The sequence below is a fragment of the Vipera ursinii genome, assembly GCF_947247035.1.
Source record: "Vipera ursinii genome assembly, chromosome: 13".
Classification (NCBI taxonomy): domain Eukaryota; kingdom Metazoa; phylum Chordata; class Lepidosauria; order Squamata; family Viperidae; genus Vipera; species Vipera ursinii.
Genome location: NC_139526.1, coordinates 17,032,774 through 17,057,789, shown reverse-complemented (window position 1 = coordinate 17,057,789; position 25,016 = coordinate 17,032,774). Strand labels below are relative to the sequence as shown.

The 25,016-nt window shown below is 44.1% G+C and overlaps 1 protein-coding gene and 1 long non-coding RNA gene across 3 annotated transcripts in view; both read left to right on the top strand.

Annotated features, from left to right (window-relative positions):
- LOC310646477 overlaps window positions 1–25,016 on the top strand; it is a 417,476-nt gene that overhangs the window by 326,987 nt on the left and 65,473 nt on the right. The gene's annotated exons all lie outside the window — the stretch shown is intronic.
- The window catches only part of SDK1 (sidekick cell adhesion molecule 1), a 331,319-nt gene that overhangs the window by 257,377 nt on the left and 48,926 nt on the right, over window positions 1–25,016 (top strand). For both annotated transcript variants that reach the window (XM_083372962.1, XM_083372961.1), the window contains exons 25-29: window positions 956–1,193; window positions 8,018–8,133; window positions 8,501–8,690; window positions 11,885–11,983; window positions 18,965–19,159. In XM_083372962.1, coding sequence (XP_083229088.1) covers window positions 956–1,193; window positions 8,018–8,133; window positions 8,501–8,690; window positions 11,885–11,983; window positions 18,965–19,159 — 838 coding nt within the window. The remainder of the gene's footprint in view (window positions 1–955; window positions 1,194–8,017; window positions 8,134–8,500; window positions 8,691–11,884; window positions 11,984–18,964; window positions 19,160–25,016) is intronic.

Genomic DNA, 25,016 nt, shown 5'->3' with positions numbered 1-25,016 from the left:
GCACGGCCCTTGATAAATGAATTTATCTTGTGCCTTTGACTGCTAACCCACCCTTGCTTGATGAAAATTCATTCAAATATTCCAATTTCTGCTGCTCGGCCACTCTAAGACGCCTTCCTGTTTTGCTGCCGAATGCAAAAAAAAACCCACCACACTGCTCTCCGATTTCCCCAAGCAAATTCGCCATCCTCATCTTGCGGAGAAGGAAGACTTCCCCCCTCCCCCCCCCCGTGTGTTCTCCAGGTCATTAAGGCACCCCATTAACCAGGAGAGCGAAGTTTTCCTCTTGTTTGTCATCTGCCGCATGAGCCAGTTCTTCAGGATAAGAGTAGCTGTAGATCCCAACAGACGTATCCCAGATGCCAGTGTGCACACCGAAACCAGCATTTTGGATCCTAGTCAAAGAGGCGTGGGGTGATGCTCTAAGTGCGGAAGACGGATTAATTGGCAGAGAGCCAGAAAGGTGGGCACAATGACAGGCGTGGGTCAACTGACTGTATAATTAGTGTTATTAATATAGTTTGCAGACAGCCATCGGGTCTGAAATTTCAAACATCTAATAAAGGAGAATACTTGTAGCTCAGGGTTGAAATGGGAGAGAACTGGTGATGATCCGTAGTTGAGTTGAGTAATGAAATGTCTGCAAGAAAACAAACAGGTTCAGAGGGCACCATCTCACTTCCACCCTGAACTACAAGGATTCTAGAACCTCAAGGATTCTAGAACTACACATAGTTCCCTAGACAAGGGGCCACCACCAAGAAGGTCCTTTTTCATGATCCCACCAGACGTAAATCCCTAATCAAGGGGACTCACAACACATCTTGCCTTCCTATCCTGGTGGGCTGGGTGGATGCAACAGGGGAGAGGTGGTCCTTCAAATAGCACACAAAGAAGCAGTGAATGAAGTGACCATATTCACACTGACCTCTTTTTTTCTTTTGGCCATGTTCAGCCTCTGCCTGATGTACAATACAATGGGAACCCCGAGTCAGTCGGTTACAGGATCAAGTACTGGTGTGTGGACATGCAGTGTCCTGCCCTGGCCAAGGTCATCAGCGACCGACTGGAGACTGAAGTCACTGTCGAGGACCTTCAGGAGTGGACCGAGTATGAACTGCAGATCCAAGCCTTCAACGCCATTGGGTCGGGACCCTGGAGTGAGGTGGTGCGAGGCCGTACACGAGAATCAGGTAGGCAATGGGAAAGGGGGCATCCCTTGTTGCTCTTAAATGCTTTCTAAAGCGTTTCCTTTGGCTTGGGACTGTTCTACTGAACCTGAATAGATTTGCACCTGGAAGGCACTTTATATATATATATAATATTTATATTTATATTTATATATATAATCAGCCCGGGTTCGAATCTCAGATAAAGGGTATGACTAACTGATGAGAACATAAATAGTTCGAAATGATCATCTTAGCCTCCCAAATTCTTTATTAGCAATTTGAATAATTTGCACAAATAATGAGCTGTCATAAGTTGACTAGTTCCTGTGGATAAGCCCTGAGCCGGGCCAAAAACAGGAATGAAAGAGTTAATTAGCAAGGTCCATTCAAAAAACCTTGACAAATACTTAAACATATATATATATATATATATATATATATATATATATATATATATATATATATATATATATATATATATATATATATATATATATATATATATATATATATATATATCAGTCCAATTCTGTCAGGTCCCAAACCAAGAATGACATGCGGCTGTTCTTCCAAGCCGAGTTCTTCATTGTTTCATACCGATAGACAGAATCTTGCCAGAATGAAGACTTTACTATCTGTATCTACAATATACTCTGGGAACTCTTGAGGAGGGGCTGTCTTCACCCTCTTCCTCTCACAGGTGACCTCTGGGCTGAGTTGCCTCTTACTCCCGTGGAATCCACCCCTTCCCTCCTGGGGATCCACTTCCACACTACATTCCATCACTGATTCATGTTGCCCAGCTATGCCAAGTAGTCCAATTTTAGTAAGAGTGATTCTCAGCCCAGCAGCTTCAGGAGGACATACGGCCAGAAGAAAGACACTCTCATAGCAGCAAGGCAGAGTAGCCAGGCTAGCTCTTTAGCAGAAGGTAGTTATTAAGCTGTTATCTATATAACTTCTAACAAGGCTTCTTCCTGGACTCCCGTCCCATATGCACCCCATGTAATTTACCTTTCTCCTGTGGGTGAATAATTGAGCGCAGTGACCTTTCCGGAATTAAGTATTCAACAGTGAGAGTAAATCACACCGTGGCTAACCTGCCCAATGAGTAGGGGTTGTCTCTGCAATTTGTCTCCATAATCATACAAGGCCTTCCCGTTGCTGCATGGCTAAGGTTGAGTCTCTCATTTATCACTGAAAATGGGACTTACCCTTTGTTCTTCCTATTTCTTTTTTGCAATAAAATGCTGGGCATCTTCAAATTTGCATATTTTCATTCATGATGGAGGAAGGGCTCAATTCAACCAAAAGAGAACCACGTAGAGTGCTTGCTCTTGAACAAAGGTGGCTGAGATGGCGTCAGGGAAGGAAAACTACCCCATTGATGTGTTGTGCAAAGCCATCCAAGGGGTTGGCAACAACTGTACAGGCTCTGTAGACAGCAGCTATTATCACCAGCCCAGATTGATGGACCGCTCAGTTTTATAATCCCAGGAATGACACTTTATGGATCCGATTGGGTGGCATTGAAGTTACTGGCTGTTATCATCAAGACTGTTGGCCATCATGACCAACCTTTCTCCAATAAACCAGTGGAACTCCTTGCCTCCATAAGTTGTGAATGCTCCAACAATGGAAGTTTTCAAGAAGAGACTGGACAACCACTTGTCCGAAATGGTATAAGGTTTCCTGCCTGAGCAGGGGGTTGGACTAGATGACCTCCAAGTCCCTTCCAACTTTTTATTATTGTATTGTGATTCACTTAAACAACTGTGGCAAGAAAGGTTATAAAATGGAGACAGAAGAGTTAACAAATGCCTCGCTTAGCAACAGAAATGTCAGGCTCCAATGTGATCCAAAATCGAGGACTACCTGTACTGAGCTTTAATCTGGTTTAAGAGGAGCTTTGGGATATCACAGTAAAGCGATGTGATGCAATTTAGCCATCTGGTTTTCTCCAAAGAGTTGCCCAGATTTCTCCGGATGTTAATTGTCCAGAATTCAGAAGGACGTCCCTCGTACCGGCAATGAAATGATTCCCTCTCTAAGAAATTTCTATGAGAAGGTCAAACTTCCTTGGGAGAAAATACACGGGCTACGACGGTGAGCTTGCAAGCACTCCAAGAAGTAGCTACCGACAGGCCATCCTGGGAAAATTGCATCCGCTGGGTCTCGAAGAGTCAGGAGCAACTGAACAACCAAAAAAACAACAGCGGCTGGATGACAAGTCGCCCCCTTCGCACTGAAAATCTGGTGCGTTGCCACTTGTTTCTCATTTCGCCCCGCCGCCTCCCTCCAGAAGCCATTCAGAACGGAGTTTCTCTTTGTGAAGATCTGTAGATAAATCCGAGGCAGCCTGCCAAAAACATTCGTGTCTCTTGGCAATCTATAGTCCTTTAACATAATTATATTCTCGCGGGAGATAAATCCAGGTGAAGAGGAACCTAAAAAAGAATTAAAAAATCAACCCGAGGAGCAACATAGAGGGAATAGGAGAGGGAACTAGATTTTTTTTCCCCTGATATTTTCAGCTAATTGGTGATGCAGTAACCATTACAGAGGTGATTTGATCACCTGGAGCCTCACAGAGAGGGCGGCTGGTACGTCTCCGTGTGTGTATGCGTGCATTTCTTGGGAATACTCTGGTGTGACTCGGAGGGTACAGGCACGGAGTTAAAAGTGACAGATGGGCAGGTTTTGACAGATCTGAAATGTTGTGCATGGTACTGATGAAGAAGGAACGAGACACGACAGGTGTCTATACTCACCCCACACATCCTGTTCTACCCTTGAGTACGACATCTTCCTCCCAAAAGCGACTGGCTATTATTCCAGCTTTGATTGACAGAGAAGAAGAATCGCTGCCTTTGTACAAGCAATTTGTGACTCTTAAGTAGGGAACATCACTTCTCTCCTCTAAGTCTTTGGTGGGAGGGGAGTGATCCGGCGCAAAACCATCAGGATCACACATTAAGCTCCAGTGAAGCTGATTTATTGTTCACCCGTAGACACAAGAATCTAGTCAATTAATGGCCAGCACTAATTTGGAGCTAGAGAAGAGTCAGAGGAATTCAAGAGGGGTTGGACTGTTTGTTGTTGTTAGTTGCAAAGTCGTGTCCGACCCATCGCGACCCCATGGAGAATGTTCCTCCAGGCCTTCCTGTCCTCTACCATCTTCTGGAGTCCATTTAGGCTCATGCCTACAGCTTCAGTGACTCCATCCAGCCACTTTATTCTCTGTTGTCCCTCACCCTCGATCTTTCCCAGCATTAGGCTCTTCTCCAATGAGTCCTTCCTTCTGGACTGTTTGGGAGAATGTAATGATTCTAGGTTAATTCCTCTCTTGACTCCACCTCCAGGCCCTGCTTGTCCTTCTGGAGAAACTATCACTGCCACTCCTAGCCTTCCCAATGCCTTCACCTTCTTTTTGCATTTCCAGAAGACTCTTAAGCATGGAACATCGTTTCTCCTCTACGTCTCTGATGGGGGAGATGCTACCACCACCACCCCTCTACCTGGCACCCCAATGCCTTCCCTCTCTTCAGCATTGCCAGAGGCTCCCTGGGAATCCGTGTGTCTTTTATCAGAGGCCCCTTTCAAAAGAACACCTGCACTTGAGCGAACGCTCACCTATGGCAGCCTCGGTTTCTCACAACCAGAAGCTTTCAGGAATCCATCGACAGCCTGAAAGTGCCTTCCACCGCAGCTCTTCTTGCCGCTGAATCATCACAGATGCTCGTTTAGACAGCTCCTATTTCCAGAACTAGAGCTCAAAAGCCATTTTTGCACCGGAAGCATGATTCCTCACGCGCGCGCGCACACGCAACCAAAGCAAGTTCCCCTCTGCCAGTTTTCCTCATTGTGATGCTCAGAGATCTTCTCCTGCTTTGAACAAGTTGTCCTTTAAGGTTGGGAGAAGCTACCTTCCACCCATGCCCTTTCACAAATGAATAAAATTCTCATCCGAGACCCTTGGAGCAACCTGGAGATCTAATTGTCTTAACCAAATAGAGTTACACCTCTCTAACAGGTGCTCAGAGGCAGAAGGATGGAGAGGCAATTGAGAAGGGAGCTGTAGGATTTCTGCCAGTCATGGGGAGGTTAGTGACAGTAATTTTATTATGACCTTTAAATTAAAGCCCACACACTGAAGAGGGATGCCTTCTTTCCTTCCTCTCTTTTCCCCCCAAAAGTTTTTATTTGAAACCTTCGACATTCTTAGGCTATGTTTCCATAGCAAATATTGAGGGCTGGACTTAATTGGATAGCTTCTGGCTTTCTAAAAGGATTAGGTTAGATGAGATGGCCTTTCATCAGATGTTGCTGTAGGACATCGAATCACCTCTGTAGGAAACGAAGAGTTTGGGTCTTGCTTCTCTGGTGAAAAAATGATCTCAGCTGGTCACTTAAGGGGCCACAATGTCCCAATCTTCCTTCCTGCTTTTATTTGAACTAAATCGAGCCTGACAAGCTGTTTATTAGCTTCAGGGTATTTCAAGGCATTATCTTCCATATGAAACTACCACTTGGCCTACTATTGTGGTCACCAAAGATCCTGCTTTGTGTGACATGGACACAAAAGCTCCCTGAAGCTGAGATGACAGAGAGAGCGTTATCCTGTTTATCGCTTGGTATTAATTTCTGCTTATCTCTGTGTGGATCACTGGTCAGGACACGCTGTGACCTTTTAGCGTGCTGATTCTTTCTTTTGAATGGTATGTAGATGTTGTTTATCTCTATGGTCCTGTCGATGGCTGATTTGACTGAGTGCCAGGCTTTCAAGGATTCTCTAGCATTTTTGGCTCGGTCTAGGACTGGAGAGTTGTCTGTCCTTGGAGCTTCTTTGAGGTCCCCACTTTAATTGTGGCAGGCTAGCGACAACATTTATATCCTGCCTAGAGACCGACTTGTTGTGGTTGCGGTATCTGGCTTCTGGCATTTTTGTCTTTGTGCAGTGTGTCTTGTAATATTAGAAGCATCTTATCTTAACTGATACTATAAGCAATTTTGGAATCTCTGTGAGAAAAGAGATGGACTTTGGGGGCAGGATGCTATCAAACATCTTCATCCCAGGCCATTTCCAGGTAGAGTCGTCCACATTCATTGAGTTTATAACCTCTGCTTCTATCTGAACATTTCCAATGGCTGCATCGAGGTGCCAGGAGCTGGTGGAATTTCTGGCTGAAGAATAAAGCACAGTAGTTGCAGTTCTTCCTTACGTCTTAAGACTACCTTGGGAGAAAATGGACCATTAGGCAGTTATTTCTGAAATAACTTCCTTAGGGAGGGAAAGCTTTGCACCAGTTCTGTGGTCAGCCAGAATTAACAGACCAAATCTTGGACAACAGAGGACAGCAGTATCTTACCTTGCTTTCATATCTTGCTGAAAATGTAATATTCCTCTCCAACTAGGCCACAGGAACAAAGAAAAGATAGTTACGTAAAGAAAAGGAAAAAAGACAGTGGCAGACTGCTGTGGGAAGCCTTGCATATTTGCAAGAGTTGATATGTATGCATACATAATGTCCTGTACAAGGTAGAGAGAAACGGTTTGGGTAATGAGACGGTGTCTCCTCCATCTGGGGACCTGTGTTTAATTTATTTGTTCATCTAAAAGATTTATAGCAAGCCACTCAAATACAGATTGATCTCCGAGGCAGCTTATAATGCTGTTGAAAACAACCCCATTCCACAGTACAATTCATTAAAATATTTAACAGGCCAAATCAAACAACTGCTACTATGGCGGAAAACCATTATATTCAAATGTCATTACAAGGCAAAGTAGAAGAAACGGATTGGGCTAGGAACGGCAAGACAACAAACAAGAGAAAAAAGATATTCATAATCAGATGGTTAACCTGGTTCCCTTCAGAGGGGCTGCCCCCCCAAGTAGTTGTGAATTCAGTTTAACGTCTCAAGATTTAGTGTAGCTGTGTTTTAGTCTCATTTCTGGACTTCCAATGAATGAAGATCGTCTCTTTGATCAAAGCTGCCATTAACACGTGGATTTTTTTTTATGACTTATGGCCAGTGGCTTAGACTCTACTGGAAGTTATGACTGGCCCAAAAAAAGGGGACTTATGACCTAGATCAGAAGTTCTGATATGGGTGTGCACACAGCCTCGCGCGCGCGCACACACACAGACACACACACACACTGAAGTCATGTAACCACATTTCAGGTCCTCATCAACATTGCTGCACTTATATTTATGGCCATATGCAGCATCCCACGGTCACATGACCACGTTTTGCAATGGTTTTGCCTAAAGTTGGCACTTCCAATTTTTGGCAAAACCCTGCCCATAGTAAGCCATGGCTTTGCTTAATATCCATGCCATTTGCTTAACAACCACCACAAAAGAAGTTGTAAAACCAGTCAGTCACATGACTGACCCATTTTACAACCCCTATGACTTGGGATCATAATGGCCAGATTCCATTGTGGCTGTAATTCAAGGACTAGCTGTATGTCAAGCACCCAGGAAATCCAGAGATTCAGGCAGTTCAAATCAGCATGAAGATTCATTGCAAGCTTCAGCCCTCTGTAAGAACCAGGCCAACTAACAGTCAAGTGAAATGAGTGGGAGATAAGAAAGGCATTCAAGATGGGCTGGACTTAGATCTTTTGAGGGTGCGCAGGGACTCATGACTGATGACACATTTGACCCCTTCCTCAGGCTCAGCCTGCTCATCTCTTACACTGTACTTTGTTTCTAAAACAACTCTAGCTCTATATTTCTCTTTGGTGTTTCAATGGTGGCTCAGATACTAGAAGCACAAAGGAATGATGGGATGCTGTGTTTGGTTTTAATTGCTGTTCATTTGATCGCACACAGTTCCTTCGGCTTCCCCAGCAAATGTGTCCGCTGAAGCAGTGAGTTCCACTCAGATCCTTTTGACGTGGTCAGCTGTGCCCGAACCCGAGCAAAATGGGCTCATTCTGGGCTATAAGGTAGGCATCTAAACCCAAATATTGTTCCCCATTTGTCTAAAGCAGCATATCTCAACCTGGACGACTTTAAGATGGGTGAACTTCAGCTCCCAGAATTCCCCAGCCAGCACAGGGAATTGGCTGGGGAATTCTGGGAATTGAAGTCCACCCATCTTAAGGTCGTCCAGGTTGAGAAGCGCTACCGTGAAGATATGTCAACTTCTGTCATCATCTTTGTACATATGAGAACAGATTTTTGTAGCCCTGGCTAAGTCAAAACAGCTCATGCGGTTGTGCTTCTTCTATTAGGAAGCCCGTTACTCTTTGGGGAAGAGCTTTGTTCCTTTCCTCAGACACTTTTATCAAAACTTTTTGTCTTCCCCTGCAGATTTTGTACAAGGCCAGAGACGTGCAAAGTCAGCCAAGCAGTCAAATGGTCAGAGGGAATCACAGCCTTTCGGTCTTACTAGCCGGCCTTCAGAAATACGTGGTGTATGAGATTCAGGTGCTGGCCTTCACGCGCATTGGAGATGGGGTTGCCAGCAATCCGCCAGTCACTGAGCGAACTAAGGATGATGGTAAGTGTGTGTGTGTGTGAGAGAGAGAGTGTGTGTCCACCTGGGGCTTTCCAGCTTCCACAAACTATCTCCATTCAACTGCCTGCACTCTAAGACGAGCACATCTCGATAGGACAAATCGATTTGACCACCGTTTGTCTAGGATGGTGTAAGGCTCCTGCCCTGAGCGGAGGGCTGGACTAGAAGACCTCCAGGGTCCCTTCCTGCCCTATGATTATATGTTCTATGTTGATTACAGTTTTAACCTTTAAAAAAGCCATCTTTTTCTCTCCTTGTACCAACAGACAATGCTCCTTTAACTTTGAGCCGAGCGTCTGTTCCTCAAATCGTCACCTTTTGGTAAAAATAATCGGACAAAAAACCCTCCAAAAGCCTTGCATTTTACAGCCAGCTCCAAGCCCTAAAGGAAACTTTTACATTCCAATTATGAGCTCTTACCGAAATTCAATCCTACCAGTAAAAAACAAAAAAAAAACACCTTCTGATTTAACAGGACGCAGCAAACAAACCTTTCTGTGATTGAATGGGAATACAATGCAGGTTCGTATACCATAAATGGGCCTCCTATCAGCCTTTGACAAAAGAATAACAACATGACCTTTCTGTTATATATATATATATATATAAAATAAACATTTAGTATTAGTCGCAAGTGCTTTTCCCGAGGATGAAAATTCGTTTTTAGAATTTGACATCTCGAAAGAAAAGAGGGCTTTATCGCAGTTCCTGATGAAAAGATTCATCCGCTGTAGAGATAGGCATAATCCTGCAGCTTGTCTCTCCGTTTTTTAGGGAAACGGTGATCCAACTTTCCTGGCCTTAGCTTCTTAGAAAGGTATTAGTTAAATCCTAGTTAATGGAAGAGGTACACAGGTGGAGAAACTTCAACAGTCTGAGCTTCCCACGAATCCGTACCAACATCTCGTAGTCCCAGGCTCTGAAGGAACTTTGAATCATGAATTGGGCAATTCCGAAGCTCATCTTATTAAAAAAAAGCCAATTAAAATGCTTGCTTAGGATAATAAATGCTTCCAGAAATGCATTTGGATTATGCTTTTGAGGCTGCCCAACGCTTTGCTCATCTAATCCTTAGAAGCGCCCTGAATGCTCTGTCAATGCTCTGAAGTCTGACTTTGAGAAAAATGTTGCCTCCAGTAACTTTCGGACAACGGGGGGAGACGTGAGGCTAACCTTCATCCACCACATGCTGTTTTTTTCCTCTCTCTCCATTACAGCTTTTTCCCTAAAGGAAGTTCCTCAGAAGAGCCTCATGGCTACTGACATCCCATAATAGAACTGAAGCAAAATAAATAAAGGGAGATTTCTATCCTTCTTCTCGATTAGGGGAGAGGAAACGTGACCTGGTATCCAAGTTGCGCACAGCAACATTCCAAACGTTGCCACCGAGCGGATCTTGCATCCGCAGGAAGCAGCCATGTTAACCAGGTTGAATTAACTTGATTGACCTCAACAGAAAACTATATTCATAGAAGAGAATACTTGTAGCTCAGGGCTGACCTGTGGGGTCCTCGGGGCTCTCTGAGCTGGGTGGTTTTCTTGCAGACGTCTCATGACCCAACTAGGGAACGTCATCAGTGCTAGAAGGGAGTGGGATGAGTGGAGTGGAGGAGCAGGGGAGGAGGAAGAGGAGGAAGAGGAGACAAAGAGAAGGACGGTGAGTCCTTTGTCCTCTCTCGGCTGGGTGATTTTCTTGCAGACATTTCGTGACCCAGCTAGCTAACAAACCCACCTAGCTGGTGACGTTCCCTAGTTGGATCCTGAAAAAAAATCTGTAAGAAAACAACTTACACTCAGCGAGCACCAAGGCTCCACAGAACCCTGAGTGGGTTATTTGTCCTGGATCTGCTTATTTTTCGAAATGAGGGTCCAATTATATCATATGAAGACAAGTCCCTCGCCTGAATCCAGAGCCGCTGCCTCTTGTCCTAGGGGTTTTTGATGGGACTCAGTACTTCCCAGGATTATTGGAGTAAACTGCTTCTCCGTAACCCCTTGGAGGCTGTTGCATGAGATCCTAACGAGATGGACAATTAAATGTGTACACACAGTCTGGCTTAACCTTGCTAAGCTAGCTAACAAATCAGGATTTGATTACTTGATCCTACCTCCAGCCCTGGGTGACAAATGGTGCTATTTGCTCTTCCGTTCCCAAACTCCTGACATAAGCTTGCTTGATTCCTCCCCGACCAGTTTAATTAAAAACATCCTAGGTAAGAGGAGAGGTGGGATTTGGGCTTCAGGTGCCTCCAGGTTTGCAAATTATCATTACGTCCCCCTGGTGACCTTGCTGTAGGTAATTTGTCATCTGTGTCACTGTTCACCCGCTCCCCCCACCCCTTTGATGCTCACGAAGATCAGAGGCTCTCACGATGAGTACATGCAATTAGAAGATAATTCATTTGGGAAGCTAGCAATGTGCCGGGTGAATATTCATGAAACGGATGATGTGGAAATTAACCTCTCCCTCTCGAGATAATTCAGTGTCTCCATAGGACATTGATATATCCCCCTTAACCTAATTGGCACCCAGCAGATGCCTTGGACTACAGCTCCCATGGTTTCCATCTGCCCAGCCAATGTCTCTCCTCATTGGAAGCTGTAGTTTGAAACATCCAGAGGACGTGAAGTTCAGTAGGGCTGTGATATATGGTGCCAGGAGTTTCATGTCTGTAGAACGTGGTCCAACCATGAAGAATCTTCAGTGGTCCTTGCCTGTTGATATCTCCTGAGGTCAACTTTCATTTGCTAAAGAACCCAATGTAAATGTACTTCTTGGGTATGTGTTAGCTCAAGGACTCCAGGCTAGGCTAACTCCCCAAATGGCAAACTTTTCACATTGCAGAAAATTCTTCATTCTCTTTGAGTTCTGTACCATTTATGATTTACCTCTAGAAGTTCAAACATTTGGTCTCTCTAGCTCAGTGAACAGCCATGACGCTTCACAAGACTAGAGATGGGGACTTTCTACTCCAAAAGGAAACGTGTCTCCAGAAAACTTCTGGAGTTCTTCCACTGGATCCTTTTCATCTCGGACGTCCTTTTTCCAGAAGGCTAGGTTGGGTCGAGAACCTTCTGCAAGCAGGATCTTTATACCAAGGGCCAAGATATCTGGATATTTTTGAACAATTCAGCAGGTAGCCATCATAACGGTATTGTTTCGGGTTTTCTTGCAGTCCCGGGTCCCCCAGTGCGGTTGGTATTTCCTGAAGTGAGGCTGACATCTGTGCAAATTATGTGGCAGGCTCCTGAGGAGCCAAACGGAATTATCCTTGGTAAGTGAAAGTGAAAAGCAAATGGTGACGGGGAGAGTTAGAACAGAAACCATCTTCTCGAGATGTTTTCAAAGTCAAAAACCCCGAAAGACAGAAAAGCATCTTTTCGTGTCGGGGGTTAGCACAAAAATGGTGGTTCCGTTCCACAAAAAAATAAAATAAAAAAAATCCCGCCACCTCTAATATTTTACACTGTTCGCACAAAATGAAACCAAATTAATTTTCTTTTCTCATCCCTTTGGTGGGTTTTGCTTGCCCTTCCTCACATCTTGGCAATCCGTTTATCCACAACCTATTAAAGTTCTTCACTTGAATGATGAAGGAATCCAGATATTGAAGTGGCGACATGAGAAAGCTTGTAAGGCCTTCCTATACGTTGAAGATGCCAATAGTTGGCATGAAAGCATGATTGAGCATTTTAGCAGTGAGCGTGCAAATGCAGCAAGTCCCAGGGGAGAAAAATGGCTTAAATTTAAATCCTTGTTTTAAAGAACGTGACTTGGAGGCCCTGAATAAACACTGCATTTTGCATTCCATTTTTCATATCCTCTCTTTATGCCTTCTCCTCTTCCACCACCACCACCATTTCTTCTCCTTCTCCTTCTCCTTCTATACCTCCTCTTCCATCACCACTACCATTCCTCCTCCACCACCACCTCCTCTTCCACCTCCTCCTCTTCCACCACCACTACCATTCCTTCTCCTTCTTCTTCTTTTCCTTCTCTCCCACCACCGCCTCCTCCACCTCCTCCTCCTCTTCCTCTTCTACTACCACTAACATTCCTCCTCCTCCTCCTCCTCCACCTCCTCCTCCTCCTCCTCCTCCTCTTCCTCTTCTACTACCACTAACATTCCTCCTCCTCCTCCTCCTCCTCCTCCTCTTCCTCTTCTACTACCACTAACATTCCTCCTCCTCCTCCTCCTCCACCTCCTCCTCCTCCTCCTCCTCCTCTTCCTCTTCTACTACCACTAACATTCCTCCTCCTCCTCCTCCTCTTCCTCTTCTACTACCACTAACATTCCTCCTCCTCCTCCTCCTCCTCCTCCACCTCCTCCTCCTCCTCTTCCTCTTCTACTACCACTAACATTCCTCCTCCTCCTCCTCCTCCTCCTCTTCCTCTTCTACTACCACTAACATTCCTCCTCCTCCTCCTCCTCCTCTTCCTCTTCTACTACCACTAACATTCCTCCTCCTCCTCCTCCTCTTCCTCTTCTACTACCACTAACATTCCTCCTCCTCCTCCTCCTCCTCCTCTTCCTCTTCTACTACCACTAACATTCTTCCTCCTCCTCCTCCTCCTCCTCCACCTCCTCCTCCTCCTCTTCCTCTTCTACTACCACTAACATTCCTCTTCCTCCTCCTCCTCCACCACCTCCTCCTCCTCCTCCTCTTCTACTACCACTAACATTCCTCCTCCTCCTCCTCCTCCTCTTCCTCTTCTACTACCACTAACATTACTCCTCCTCCTCCTCCTCCTCCACCTCCTCCTCCTCCTCTTCCTCTTCTACTACCACTAACATTCCTCCTCCTCCTCCTCCTCCTCTTCCTCTTCTACTACCACTAACATTCCTCCTCCTCCTCCTCCTCCTCCTCCTCCTCCTCTTCCTCTTCTACTACCACTAACATTCTTCCTCCTCCTCCTCCTCCTCCTCCTCCTCCTCCTCCTCCTCCTCCTCCTCCCCCTCCTCCATTAATGCTTGTCTCCTTGCTCAGACATGGTCCTGCTAGACCTGAAGAGCTTTGGAAGGTGACGATGAGTATAAAACCAGCATTAGTATTCAGAGTGCAAAACCTGTTCTTGCTCCTGCTTGTTTGCTCTGAGGGAAGAAATGACTTAGAGTGACCTAACATTTAATAGACACATTAAACCGTTGCCATTTATTTGGCTCAGAAAGCAGTGGTGTGCCAGCAGATCCTGCGTTTGTTTGAAGACAGCTTGTAGCGCACCTCTGGATGCTAATTATAAACCACAGATTGTGTAAAAGGGCTTCCACTAATCTAAAGGGAGACGAGAATCAGGTGCATATAGGGAAGCCAGAGCCAAACAACGGTGGAAAATTACTAGGGAAATATTGCTTTAAGCAACATACAACAAACTAGCAGAGCGGATGTAGCAATAACCATTGAATGTTTCTTTAAGGAATGATGGGAAATCAAGCCCAACCCATTTGGAGGGCACCAATTTTGGGGAAGGCTGGTGACATGCCCCATGAACTGCCCTGGGATGTAGAAAAAGCCAGCCAGAAGCTACATCAGCTGAGTATTGCTTGCTTCTGGTTGTTTGGAAAGAGCAAAATTTACCTGGGAAAAGGCGAAGGTTGAGTTTTGGAAGTTGGCCATCTGTGGAGATTCTCAATCATGCAGGTCGTGATTGACCCAAAAATGCTTTTCAAAAAGGTAACTGGACTTTCTTGGGTCCAGTTTATTTTATTTATTTATTTATTTTAATTCCATTTATATCCCGCCCTTCTCTGAAGACTCAGGGTGGCTTACAAGCTTAGCAGTAGCCTTCATTCTATGTTCTTGGATGAGAAGCGAAATGTTTCAAGGAGAGAAAAAAAAGAAAGTCCAGTTGCCTTTTTGAAAATACCTCTGGATTGACCATCTAAAATCAACAGGAACTGGACAATTCTCCATTCCTGTTTGAATCTTTCTGGGTCTCCGAATCATTTCCTCTTGGAGGGCACCTCAATTAGCCTTCCATTTAAAAGAGGTTGGCACTCTCCATTCAACTCTGAAAATACACACACACACACACACATATGGCCTTATGATGTTCTTTTACGTGTTTAGCGATGTTTTGACTCCTGTTTTATTCCGACTTTCTATTCTTCAGGTCTTAATGGCCTTCAAAATGCTTTTTGCATTTATTGCTGTCTTGCTCCTGCAGCCCTGGGGGCATTCGTTCATTTCTCCTTGAACACTTTCCATTTACCTCTATTGATTTTCCTTGTTTGAGTTCACCGGTGCTTCCCCTGGCCTCGTAGAAGTTGCCCATCCCAGCATTTGACTGCAGTGTTTGACTGCCTTTTGAAGGTTGATTCCTTAAAGCGTGGTTTGGGGACTAATTTGGAGACCTCTTGAATAGCAGATTTTAATCTGACCATTTCTTTTTAGCTGTCCCAGGCTCAAATTGGCTTGAAATAAGAACAGTATAGAATCGACAAGGGCTATTTCGGTTATTTTTCCTGCCGTGAAATGGGTTATTTTTTCCCAACTGTATTTCTGGAGCCAAAGGAAATCTTATTTAGTCGCTTAATAGTCGCTTTTTTTAGTGCTTTTGTAACTTTCGATGGTCGCTAAACAAACTGCTGAAAGTCAAGGAATTCCTGTAATTTTTCCAATGAAATATCCAGGCCTCTTTAGAATAGAATAGAATAGAATAGAATAGAATAGAATAGAATAGAATAGAATAGAATAGAATAGAATAGAATAGAATAGAATAGAATAGAATAGAATAGACAGATTGTAGAATAGAATAGAATAGAATAGAATAGAATAGAATAGAATAGAATAGAATAGAATAGAATAGAATAGAATAGAATAGAATAGAATAGAATAGAATAGAATAGACAGATTGTAGAATAGAATAGTAATAGAATAGAATAGAATAGTGGAATGTAGAATAGAATAGAATAGAATAGAATAGAATAGAATAGAATAGAATAGAATAGAATAGAATAGAATAGAATAGAATAGAATAGAATAGAATAGAATAGAATAGAATCTGGAAGGGACGTTGGAGGTCTTCTAGTCCAGCCCCCTGCTCAAGCAGGAGAACCTATACCATCTCAGACAAGTGATTGTCCAGCCTCTTCTTAAAAAACCTCCAGCTATGGAGTGTCCACGATTTCTGGTGGCAGGCTGTTCCACTGATTAATTGTCCTCACTGTCAGGAAGTTTCTCCTTAGCTGGCACCTTCCTTCCTCTTTCTCCGAGGAGCATTCTGGGACTCTGCACCAAGAGCAGAGTAGATTGAGAAAGACCATCATGGAAGGCTTCAGGCAAAGTCTACTTCCTCAGATCTCACCTCCCAAGGATTCACAGTGTTCAGCCTCATCAGGCGGCATCGCATCTTGAAAGGATAAAGCTAAAGATATTACCAGTTGGTTTTTCTCTTCTTCCCCCCCTGAAGTTCCCATACAAAGGGTTCCTAGTTAATGATCTCTGGAGATTAAACTTGTTTAATGCAAATATCTAACAGCACCACCTGGTTGCTAATACTCCTATTAGTGCTTTGCAGATTTCAGAGAACTCTGCTGCTCTTCGCTAACCATAAGTTCCTTATGCAAATACGTAGCTTCGAGTTACACAAATAATACTGATGAGAAAGTATCTAATACGTTGATCCACTCACGGATGGATTGCCACCAGCCTCTTGTTCATCAAATGCATTGCATTTCATTTAAGCCTGATGCCTAAACCCAAGAGCAGAGGATGACATTTTTAATGGATTTCAGCTTAAGTCAGAACTGTCACATTGTTTGTGACAACTTGTATGTAACTAAGTCCATCGGCTGCAGATTAAACACAGAACTGGGATTATAATTTTGAAACTCATCTAGTGTTGTGATCCCATGAAAAGCATGTCCAAGCTTTTGACCTTTCCCCCCCCCCCCCCCAGTCTTTACAGAGCCTTTTAGATGATTTAATTTTATCATCCATGCAAGTGATGAGCAATTATCTTGCAGGGCTCCGTATTGTAGTTTACACTGAGCCGTGGTGGCGCAGTGGTTAGAAGGCGGTATTGCAGGCTAATTCTGCCGACTTCCAGGGGTTCGATCCTGACCGGCTCAAGGTTGACTCAGCCTTTCATCCTTCTGAGGTCGGTAAAATGAGGATGCAGATTGTTGGGGGCACCAGGCTGACTCTGTGAACTGCTTAGAGAGGGCTGTAAAGCACCGTGAAGCGGTATATAAGTCTACGTGCTATTGCTATCACAGCTGTGGTACCCTGTGAAGCTGCTTTGTTAGATGCACAATTTATGGTGCCAGCCTTGAATAATAAAAAAAACATGTGCCCCCTCCCCCCAAAATGTTATAGCAAAAGGGAATTCTGGAGAACATCCAAACTGAAGCAGGGATAAAACGTTGCTCTGGAGGTCATTTTTTTTTGGTTATTTCTCTACTTTTTAAGGAAAATTGTGTTACCAAAGCAGCAGTAAAAGGGATTTTTTTCTTAAGGATCCGTTCATCCCTATCAAAATTTTCCTGCATGGTGTGTGTGGTGATTGGTTTCCGAAAGCATTTTTTTTCCAAGTGCCACATTATAAAAAAGGAAGAAGAAAATTAAGAGCAAAAGCATGACAAACATTTGGATTAGATTTATTATGTTTATCTCGTTTTCTTTCCTTGGGACTTGGGAAGCAGCATATAGAATTAAAAGAACAATAAAACAATTAAAAGCCAGACAATGCACAATAATTAGAAAGGAAAGCAACTGGAATGGCAGCAAATTTAAAAAACAAAAGCATAAAATAGCTGACGCAAAAGCCACCCGCAACAGGATGGCTGAGAATTGACATCAGTCAAACTGAAAATATCTCCCAGCTCAGAATATGTGGGTATGGAGGCATAGACGTTTTCAATAAATTTCTCAATACTGGAAGAAGAAAGAACTGTGAGGTGCAGGTTATAATTAGCATAATTTGTAGGCAAACCTGCAGGAAAGGAGTAGACGGATTATGGAGGCACCGTGTAATAAAATGTGGCCTTTGCAAAACACTCTTCCTATTATGTGTCTGGTCACCAGCAGGCAGAAACTATTTGTATATTTTTACGACAGTTTTTGACATTCCTAAGAACACTGTTGGAAGTCCTATCTTTCCCCCCCCCAACGGAAAGGGGATAGTGAATAATTAACCAGTGGAACAGCTTGCCTCCAGAGGTTGTGGGTGCTCCATCACTGGAGGTTTTTAAGAAAAGACTGGACAGCCACTTGTCCGAAATGATGTAGGGTCTCCTGCTTGAGGAACAGGTCAGACTAGAAAACCTCCAAGGTCCCTCTGTTATTCTGATTGAGGTGGTATAAACATTTTTTTTAAAAAAATAGGCAAGCTAGTTAGCATCTGCTCCATCTCGTCACCCAAAGTTCATGCCACTTAAAACATTTTCCAAAGGTTTGGACTTCATGAGACCCCTTATTCCAGGGGTCTTCAAACTTGGCCCTTTTATGACTTGTGGACTTCAACTCTCAGAATTCTTCAGCCAGGCATGCTGGCTGAGGAATTCTGGGAATTGAAGTCCACAAGTCATAAAAGGGCCAAGCTTGAAGACCCCTGCCTTATTCCTTCCAGACTCCGTCTTACGGAAGTCACAACTTCATCCATTTTGCATGGATAGTAGAAACGATGGTGAGCCAGAGTTATACAGGGTTGCAGAAAATTTCTCCTTAGTTCTAGGTTGCTTCTCTCCTTGACTGGTTTCCATCCGTTGCTTCTTGTCCTGCCCTCGGGCGCTTTGGAGAATAGCTTGACTGCCTCTTCTTTGGGGGAGCCCCTCAGATATTGGAAGGCTGCTATCATGTCCCCCCTGGTCCTTCTCTTCATTAAACTAGACATGTAACTGTACCATGTTTGCAGAGCACATGGATATGCTCCAGGAAGTGAAATGGCTCTAGTATCTCACTCAAAAGAAGGAGCTGTGAACATTTCAAACATTTCATGGTGGATTATCGCTCAGAAGCCTTTTTTTTTTTTTTTTTTGCAGTGATTTCCCAGATAATGTACTGAATCAGACTTTTACCCAAGGGGGAGAGGCGTTACAAACTTAGCTGATCCATCCTAAAAAAAAAGAAGTCAACTGTTTCCCTTTAAGTTAAATAAGGGAATGGGGGGTGGGCTAATCGTCTTGACATTTTCCCTTCACGAAAAAAAACCGGAGGAGCTAACTTCAACTGCAACAATAATGTTATTATTCTGTTTGTGCGCATGTCGGTATCCTCGTAAGGGTGATCTCAATCCTTTGTCTCTCTGAATTTAGGGTATCAGATCGCTTACCGTCTGGCATCCAGCAGCCCCAACAAGTTCACCACGGTGGAAGTGGGGTCGACAGTCCAACAGTTTGCAGCTACCGATCTCATCCCTGAATCCGCGTATATTTTCCGAGCTTCGGCCAAAACCCGTCAGGGTTGGGGCGAGCCCTTGGAGGCAACTGTGATCACTACGGAAAAGAGAGGTAAGAACTGCAGTTAGGAATAAAAGTCAAAGCTTATCCAAAAGAGATCCAGCCTTAGAAGTAAGGAAGTAATTTCCTGACAGCGAGAACAATTAATCAGTGGAACGGCTTGCCACCAGAAGTTGTGGGTGCTCTATCCCTGGAGGGTTTTAAGAAAAGATTGGACAGCCATTTGTCTGGAATGGTACAGCGTCTCCCGCCTGAGCAAGGGGTTGGACTAGAAGACCTCCAAGGTCCCTTTGAACTCCGTTATTCTGGATTCTCTTTTCTCCCCAGTACCCAAGATGGTGGGCTTCTTGGCCGTAGCTGGTCTTTCATGTGTTGATGCAAGACCTTGATCTTTGCAGTCGTCCCTTTCCCACCGATGCCCTGTCCTTTAAAACAAATGAAGATAGCCTGTGCTATCACTGTCGAAGGAAAAATGAGCCAAGGGCAAGCAGTTTCGTTGTGTGCGCTTTTATCTTGGGTTGCTGTGTCTGAATTAAATGTCCTTGAGGAACCATGGGCCTTGTGGAAAGGGCTTCCCAGGAGAAGGGAGCAAATGGGAAAATAAAGGCCAAAACAACCTTGCAGTGCTTATTTTCGTTATAATCCTGACAGACGCTGTGGGTCAGATTCCTCTTGGGGATGAATAGGAGCTAATTCTTCATAGGTATCACTCAGAAGCTGGATTATATCTACTCAGGTGAAAGAGGAGTTATCTATGTTATTATTGCAAAATACAATGCAATGCAATGCAATACAATACAATACAATACAATACAATACAATACAATACAATACAATACAATACAATACAATTATTATAGAGCCTTGGTGGCACAGTGGTCAGAATGCAGGACTGCAGGCTGACTCTGTCCACTGCCAAGAGTTTGATCCTGACCAGCTCAGGGTTGACTCAGCCTTCCATCCTTCCGAGGTCGGTAAAATGAGGACCCAGATTGTTGGGGGCAACAGGCTGACTCTGTAAACTGCTTAGAAGGGGCTGTAAAAGCACTGTGAAGCGGTATGTAAGTCTTGGTGCTATTGCTATAATGAAATTATCTATCATTTCTCGGTGAAACATTACTATATATACATTGCTAATCCATGTACGATATGCCATGCACTAAATAAATAAAGAAATCTACTCAGCATCCAACATCTCTGAGTAGCTGTCAGGATCTAGTACCCAAAAGTGACCTTTGAGCATTGTGTTGGTGCCAGCCAGATCCTGAAACCTAGAAAACCTTTATTCACATGTCCATCATAACTCCAGAACATCCAGCATAGCCTCAGTAATTTATGATAATGACCTAGAACTGACTTCCCCAAGTTTTATGCTCCAGGTTATTAGACCATTATTAGAAGTATGGCTAGTATATCTTCACTCATGTACACCAATGCACATCCACATGCAATTTACACGTCAGCTACTTTCCCACGGACGTGTTCTACTTACTGTCCATTGACAGGTAAAATCTGAAATCAAGGGGGGGGGGGTAATCTTTTTGTGAATGCAAAAAATTGCCTTCTAGAAAACTCTATGAAGCACCTACTCCCCATTCCTATCTCTGCCATCCTTGATGTCATTTCAAGCTCCCTCACCCGGTCCTAGGAAGCTCCAAGGCTGCTTCATGGATGCTTATTATTGCACGCTGAAGATTTCCCATGCTCATGTCATAAATTGTTCACTTACAACATACAAGGAGCAGATGGAACCCGTGCCCGTTCAGAAATAATGCTGACAGCTTGGCCAAAACAAGTATAACGCTGTAAATCATAATTTAAGTTGGATCCGTTTCCTCCCAGCCTCTGCAGCTCTATCTGCCCAACCCTGCCGATCATTAATGGACACCAACGGAAAGCCCTTCCTTTGGCAATCGTATGGAAGGAGGTTGGCATTGTAGTCTTCCGAAATGTTTTGTTGACTTCCCAATAAATCCCCAAATCTTGGAATGATCTCATGGTCACCATTCAACTATGAACAAGGTCTTAGCCTCCTTACCTTCCAAGTTCATCTCAAGTCTGTCTGATGCCACCAATCTGGGGTGGAAAACCAGACAAGATTCCTGCACTTTATGGGGTCTGTAGAAAACTTCGTATTATACCTGCTGAAATTAACTGTTCCGTGCGATTATTAAAAGTGCAAAAGTCTTCTCTCTCTCCCACCCCATTCTTCTTTTTATCCTGTCTTTTTTGCTGGAAAAATGTCTTAGCATTAATACCAACATCCATTGGAGAACAGGGTAGGTAGGTAGGTAGGTAGGTAGGTAGGTAGGTAGATAGATAGATAGATAGATAGATAGATAGATAGATAGATAGATAGATAGATAGATAGATAACAGAAGAATGGGGTGGGAGAGAGAGAGGACTGCTGCAGTACAGATAGTCGTCAACTTACAACTATTTGTTTAGTGACCATTCAAAGTTACAATGGCACTGAAAAACACAGACGTATGACCATTTTTCACACTTAATGACTATTGCAGCATCCTCATGGTCATGTGATCAAAATTTGAGCGCTTGGCAACTGGCATGTATCGCACCAGTTGCATTGTCCTGGACTGCCATGTAAAACCTTTCCAGCCAGTTTCTGACAAGTCAATGGGGAAAGGCAGATTCATTTAACGACCACGTGATTCACTTAGCAAACATGGCCAAAAAGAAAAGGTCATAAAAAGACCACAACTCACTTAACAACCGCCTTGCTTAGCATCAGAAATTTCGGGCCATAAGGCGAGGACTCCCTGCATTTGTCAACCTCTTCCACGGTGGATTTCAACTCCCAGAATTCTTCCAGCCGACACACAAAGAAAATGCCCAGATCAGAAAATAAACCTGAAGTGAAAAATCCCCAAAGATTGTAATTTAGACTCCTGGCCTACCTCGCTCCTCTTAAAACGAATCTTCTTTATAATTGCATAACCCATTTGGAATGAAGAAGGAACCTAACATGTCAGCGGAAGATTTGAGGAAGGCTGGGGCTGAGAAGAAATACTTTGATTCTAACCCACCTCAAGGAAGAGCTGGCCAATTTAATTAAGACCCGAAGTAAACAGAACCATTCTTTATTATACGATTGGCTGAACCAGTCCAACAATTTGAGTGAAAATGGCAGCCAGTCTGCACAAATCCGTCCTTCCAAGTCATGCTCAAGGACACCCTTCCATACATTAGCAATTCAATCAGAAGGGCCCCAAAGCATGAATGTTTATTGCCAAGAACATCAAGAATCAGGAAGGCGAGGACCACGAGTTGAAAAGTCATCCATCCACCTGCCATCCGGGAAAACAATTTCCAATCAGACAGTGAATGATGGAACAATGACGAACAGGATAATCGGTCTACACTGTATCTTGGTGGTTGAATCAGTTGCTCTCTGAATCATTCAAATGCCGTGGAGGACCTGGGGGCAGTTAGGAAGCTGGGTGGCGTTAAGAGAAACCTTTTGAAATGCTTAGGAGGAAAGAGATTTCATGCCAGGCACAAGGAAGCAAGGAAACAACTCCATCACTAGGTCCAGGCCATTTCTCTATTGTTGCACTAATAAAGGAGAATATCTGTAGCTCAGGGTTGACATGTGGAGTCTGTGGTAGTCTCTGAGCTCGCTTGTTTTCTTGCAGACATTTCATTACCCAAACTAGGTAACATCATCAGAGATAGAAGGGAGTGGGGTTTGGTGGGAGGAGGAGGAGGAGGAGGAGGAGGAGGAGGAGGAGGAGGAGGAGGAAGAAGAAGAAGAAGAAGAAGAAGAAGAAGAAGAAGAAGAAGAAGAAGAAGAAGAAGAAGAAGAAGAAGAGGAGGAGGAGGAGGAGGAGGAGGAGGAGGAGGAGGAGGAGAGCAGGAGGAGGAGGAGGAAGAAAAAGAAGAAGAAGAAGAAGAAGAAGAAGAAGAAGAAGAAGAAGAAGAAGAAGAAGAAGAAAGAAGAAGAAGAAGAAGAAGAAGAAGAAGAAGAAGAAGAAGAAGAAGAAGAAGAAGAAGAAGAAGCGGAGGAGGAGGAGAAGAGGAGGAGGAGGAGGAGGAGGAGGAGGAGGAGGAGGAGGAGGAGGAGGAGGAGGAGGAGGAGGAAAGCTAGCACTGCTGATGTTACCTAGTTTGGATAATGAAACATCTGAAAACAAGCAAGCTCAGAGAGCACAAAGGACCCCTCTTTATTGTTGATTAGGTATGTATAAGAATCTCGCCAGACTAACTACATTCACTTGGGAACAGGCAGATAAAGACTTCACTAGTCTGGCCTCTGCCGCTTCCTCCCACCAAGTGACTCCAAGCTACACCCACTCTTCACTCCCCCTTCTACTCTAGCTAGTGATTCCACCACATTAAATCTTTTGGTCCAAGAGAGAACCAATCCACAATGCAACGTGCTTTCCCACTCTAGGTCCCCACGTTACATTCTCCCCACCCCTGGCCAACTCCTTGAGTCTTCAAGTGGAACAAACCTGGACACCTTAGTCCCGACCCCAACACCATTTCATACCACTCAGGCTGTTGACATGGAGAGGATGCTTGTCGATGCACGGCTGATCATCCCGTTGGCACCGTCCACCCACCGAGTGCTAAAACACACCGTGTCTTAATGGCGAATGTTTTCAGAAGGGCAGAGGGACGGAAGGGAGAAATGCCAAAACACAAGCTGTTCTTTGTAGAAATCTGTTGGGGACCCAGGCAGCCAGGAGTAGATATTTACCGAAACAGGTGCTGATGGAATTGAATCAAATTAGATTCTCAATTTGATTCAAATTAATTCAAAGACAAGCCACTGTGGCATCACTAATCAATGCCTGCTTTATTACATGCCACACATTTTAATCAGAATCAATAGTGGCCATGATAAACAATTAAATAAGTATTCCTCACCGCGTTGATTTTCTCTGAGTGAAATTGATGGGTGCGGAGAGATAGGTGCCACGTTCTCTGCTGATACATTACGGATGGCCTCCCTTCTCCTCTGCATTAAGCAACGTCTGGCACTGGAGATTCCTTTGAATAAATCAGCCGGGGTGCCATCAACCATCATAAGGATGTAAGGGGGGGGGAAACCCTTAGAAATGTGGGCTAATCTCCCTGCTCTCCTTCCTTCATAGATTCAAAGGAAAAAGCACGCAGCACGCACTTTGTCCTGAGCAATTAAGCAAAAGAGAAGAACAGAATTATAATCAGGACCAACAAACTTAGCACTAGGCCATGTTATTTTATTTTCCCTTCTCATCTAACGTTCATGAAGTAGGGGGCCCTGGGTGTTCTCTGAACTTGGTTGTTTTCTTGGCAGATATTTTATTACCCAACTAGGTAACATCATCAGTGCTGGAAGGGAGGTGGTGGTGGTGGTGGAGGAGGAGGAGGAGGAGGAGGAGGAGAAGGATTTCCTTTGTATGTTTGTAGCTCAGAATTGAGCTGTAGAGTCCTTGGTGCTCTCGGAGCTGGGTTGTTTTCTTGCAGTCATTTCATGACCCAACTAGGTAACATTATCAGTGCTAGAAGGGCGCTTTGTTTAGGCAGAATAAAATCAGGAGGATGCCCTCGAGTGAACGGCACCTTCAGTCCCAATCAGGACCAACCAGGACTGCTTCTGAGTCCCAAAAAGTTCTTTTCCAAAAGGCAACTAGATTTTCTCGGGTGTTTTGTTTTGTTTTTTTTTTCCCCCCTTAAAAACATTCCACTTCTCATCCGAACTGAAAAAGCTTCATGGATGAGTAGCGAAACATTTTCAAGAAAACAAAACCAGCAAGGAAGTCTAGTTGCCTTTTGGAAAAGGACCTTTGGACCTCGGGTGGTTGAGTACCTCCATAGACGGCTGGCTTCTGAAGTTCTCCCGTTCATCATTCCCAATTTCTGTCAGTCTGGATTTCTTGGAAGAATCACAAGCGCCCCG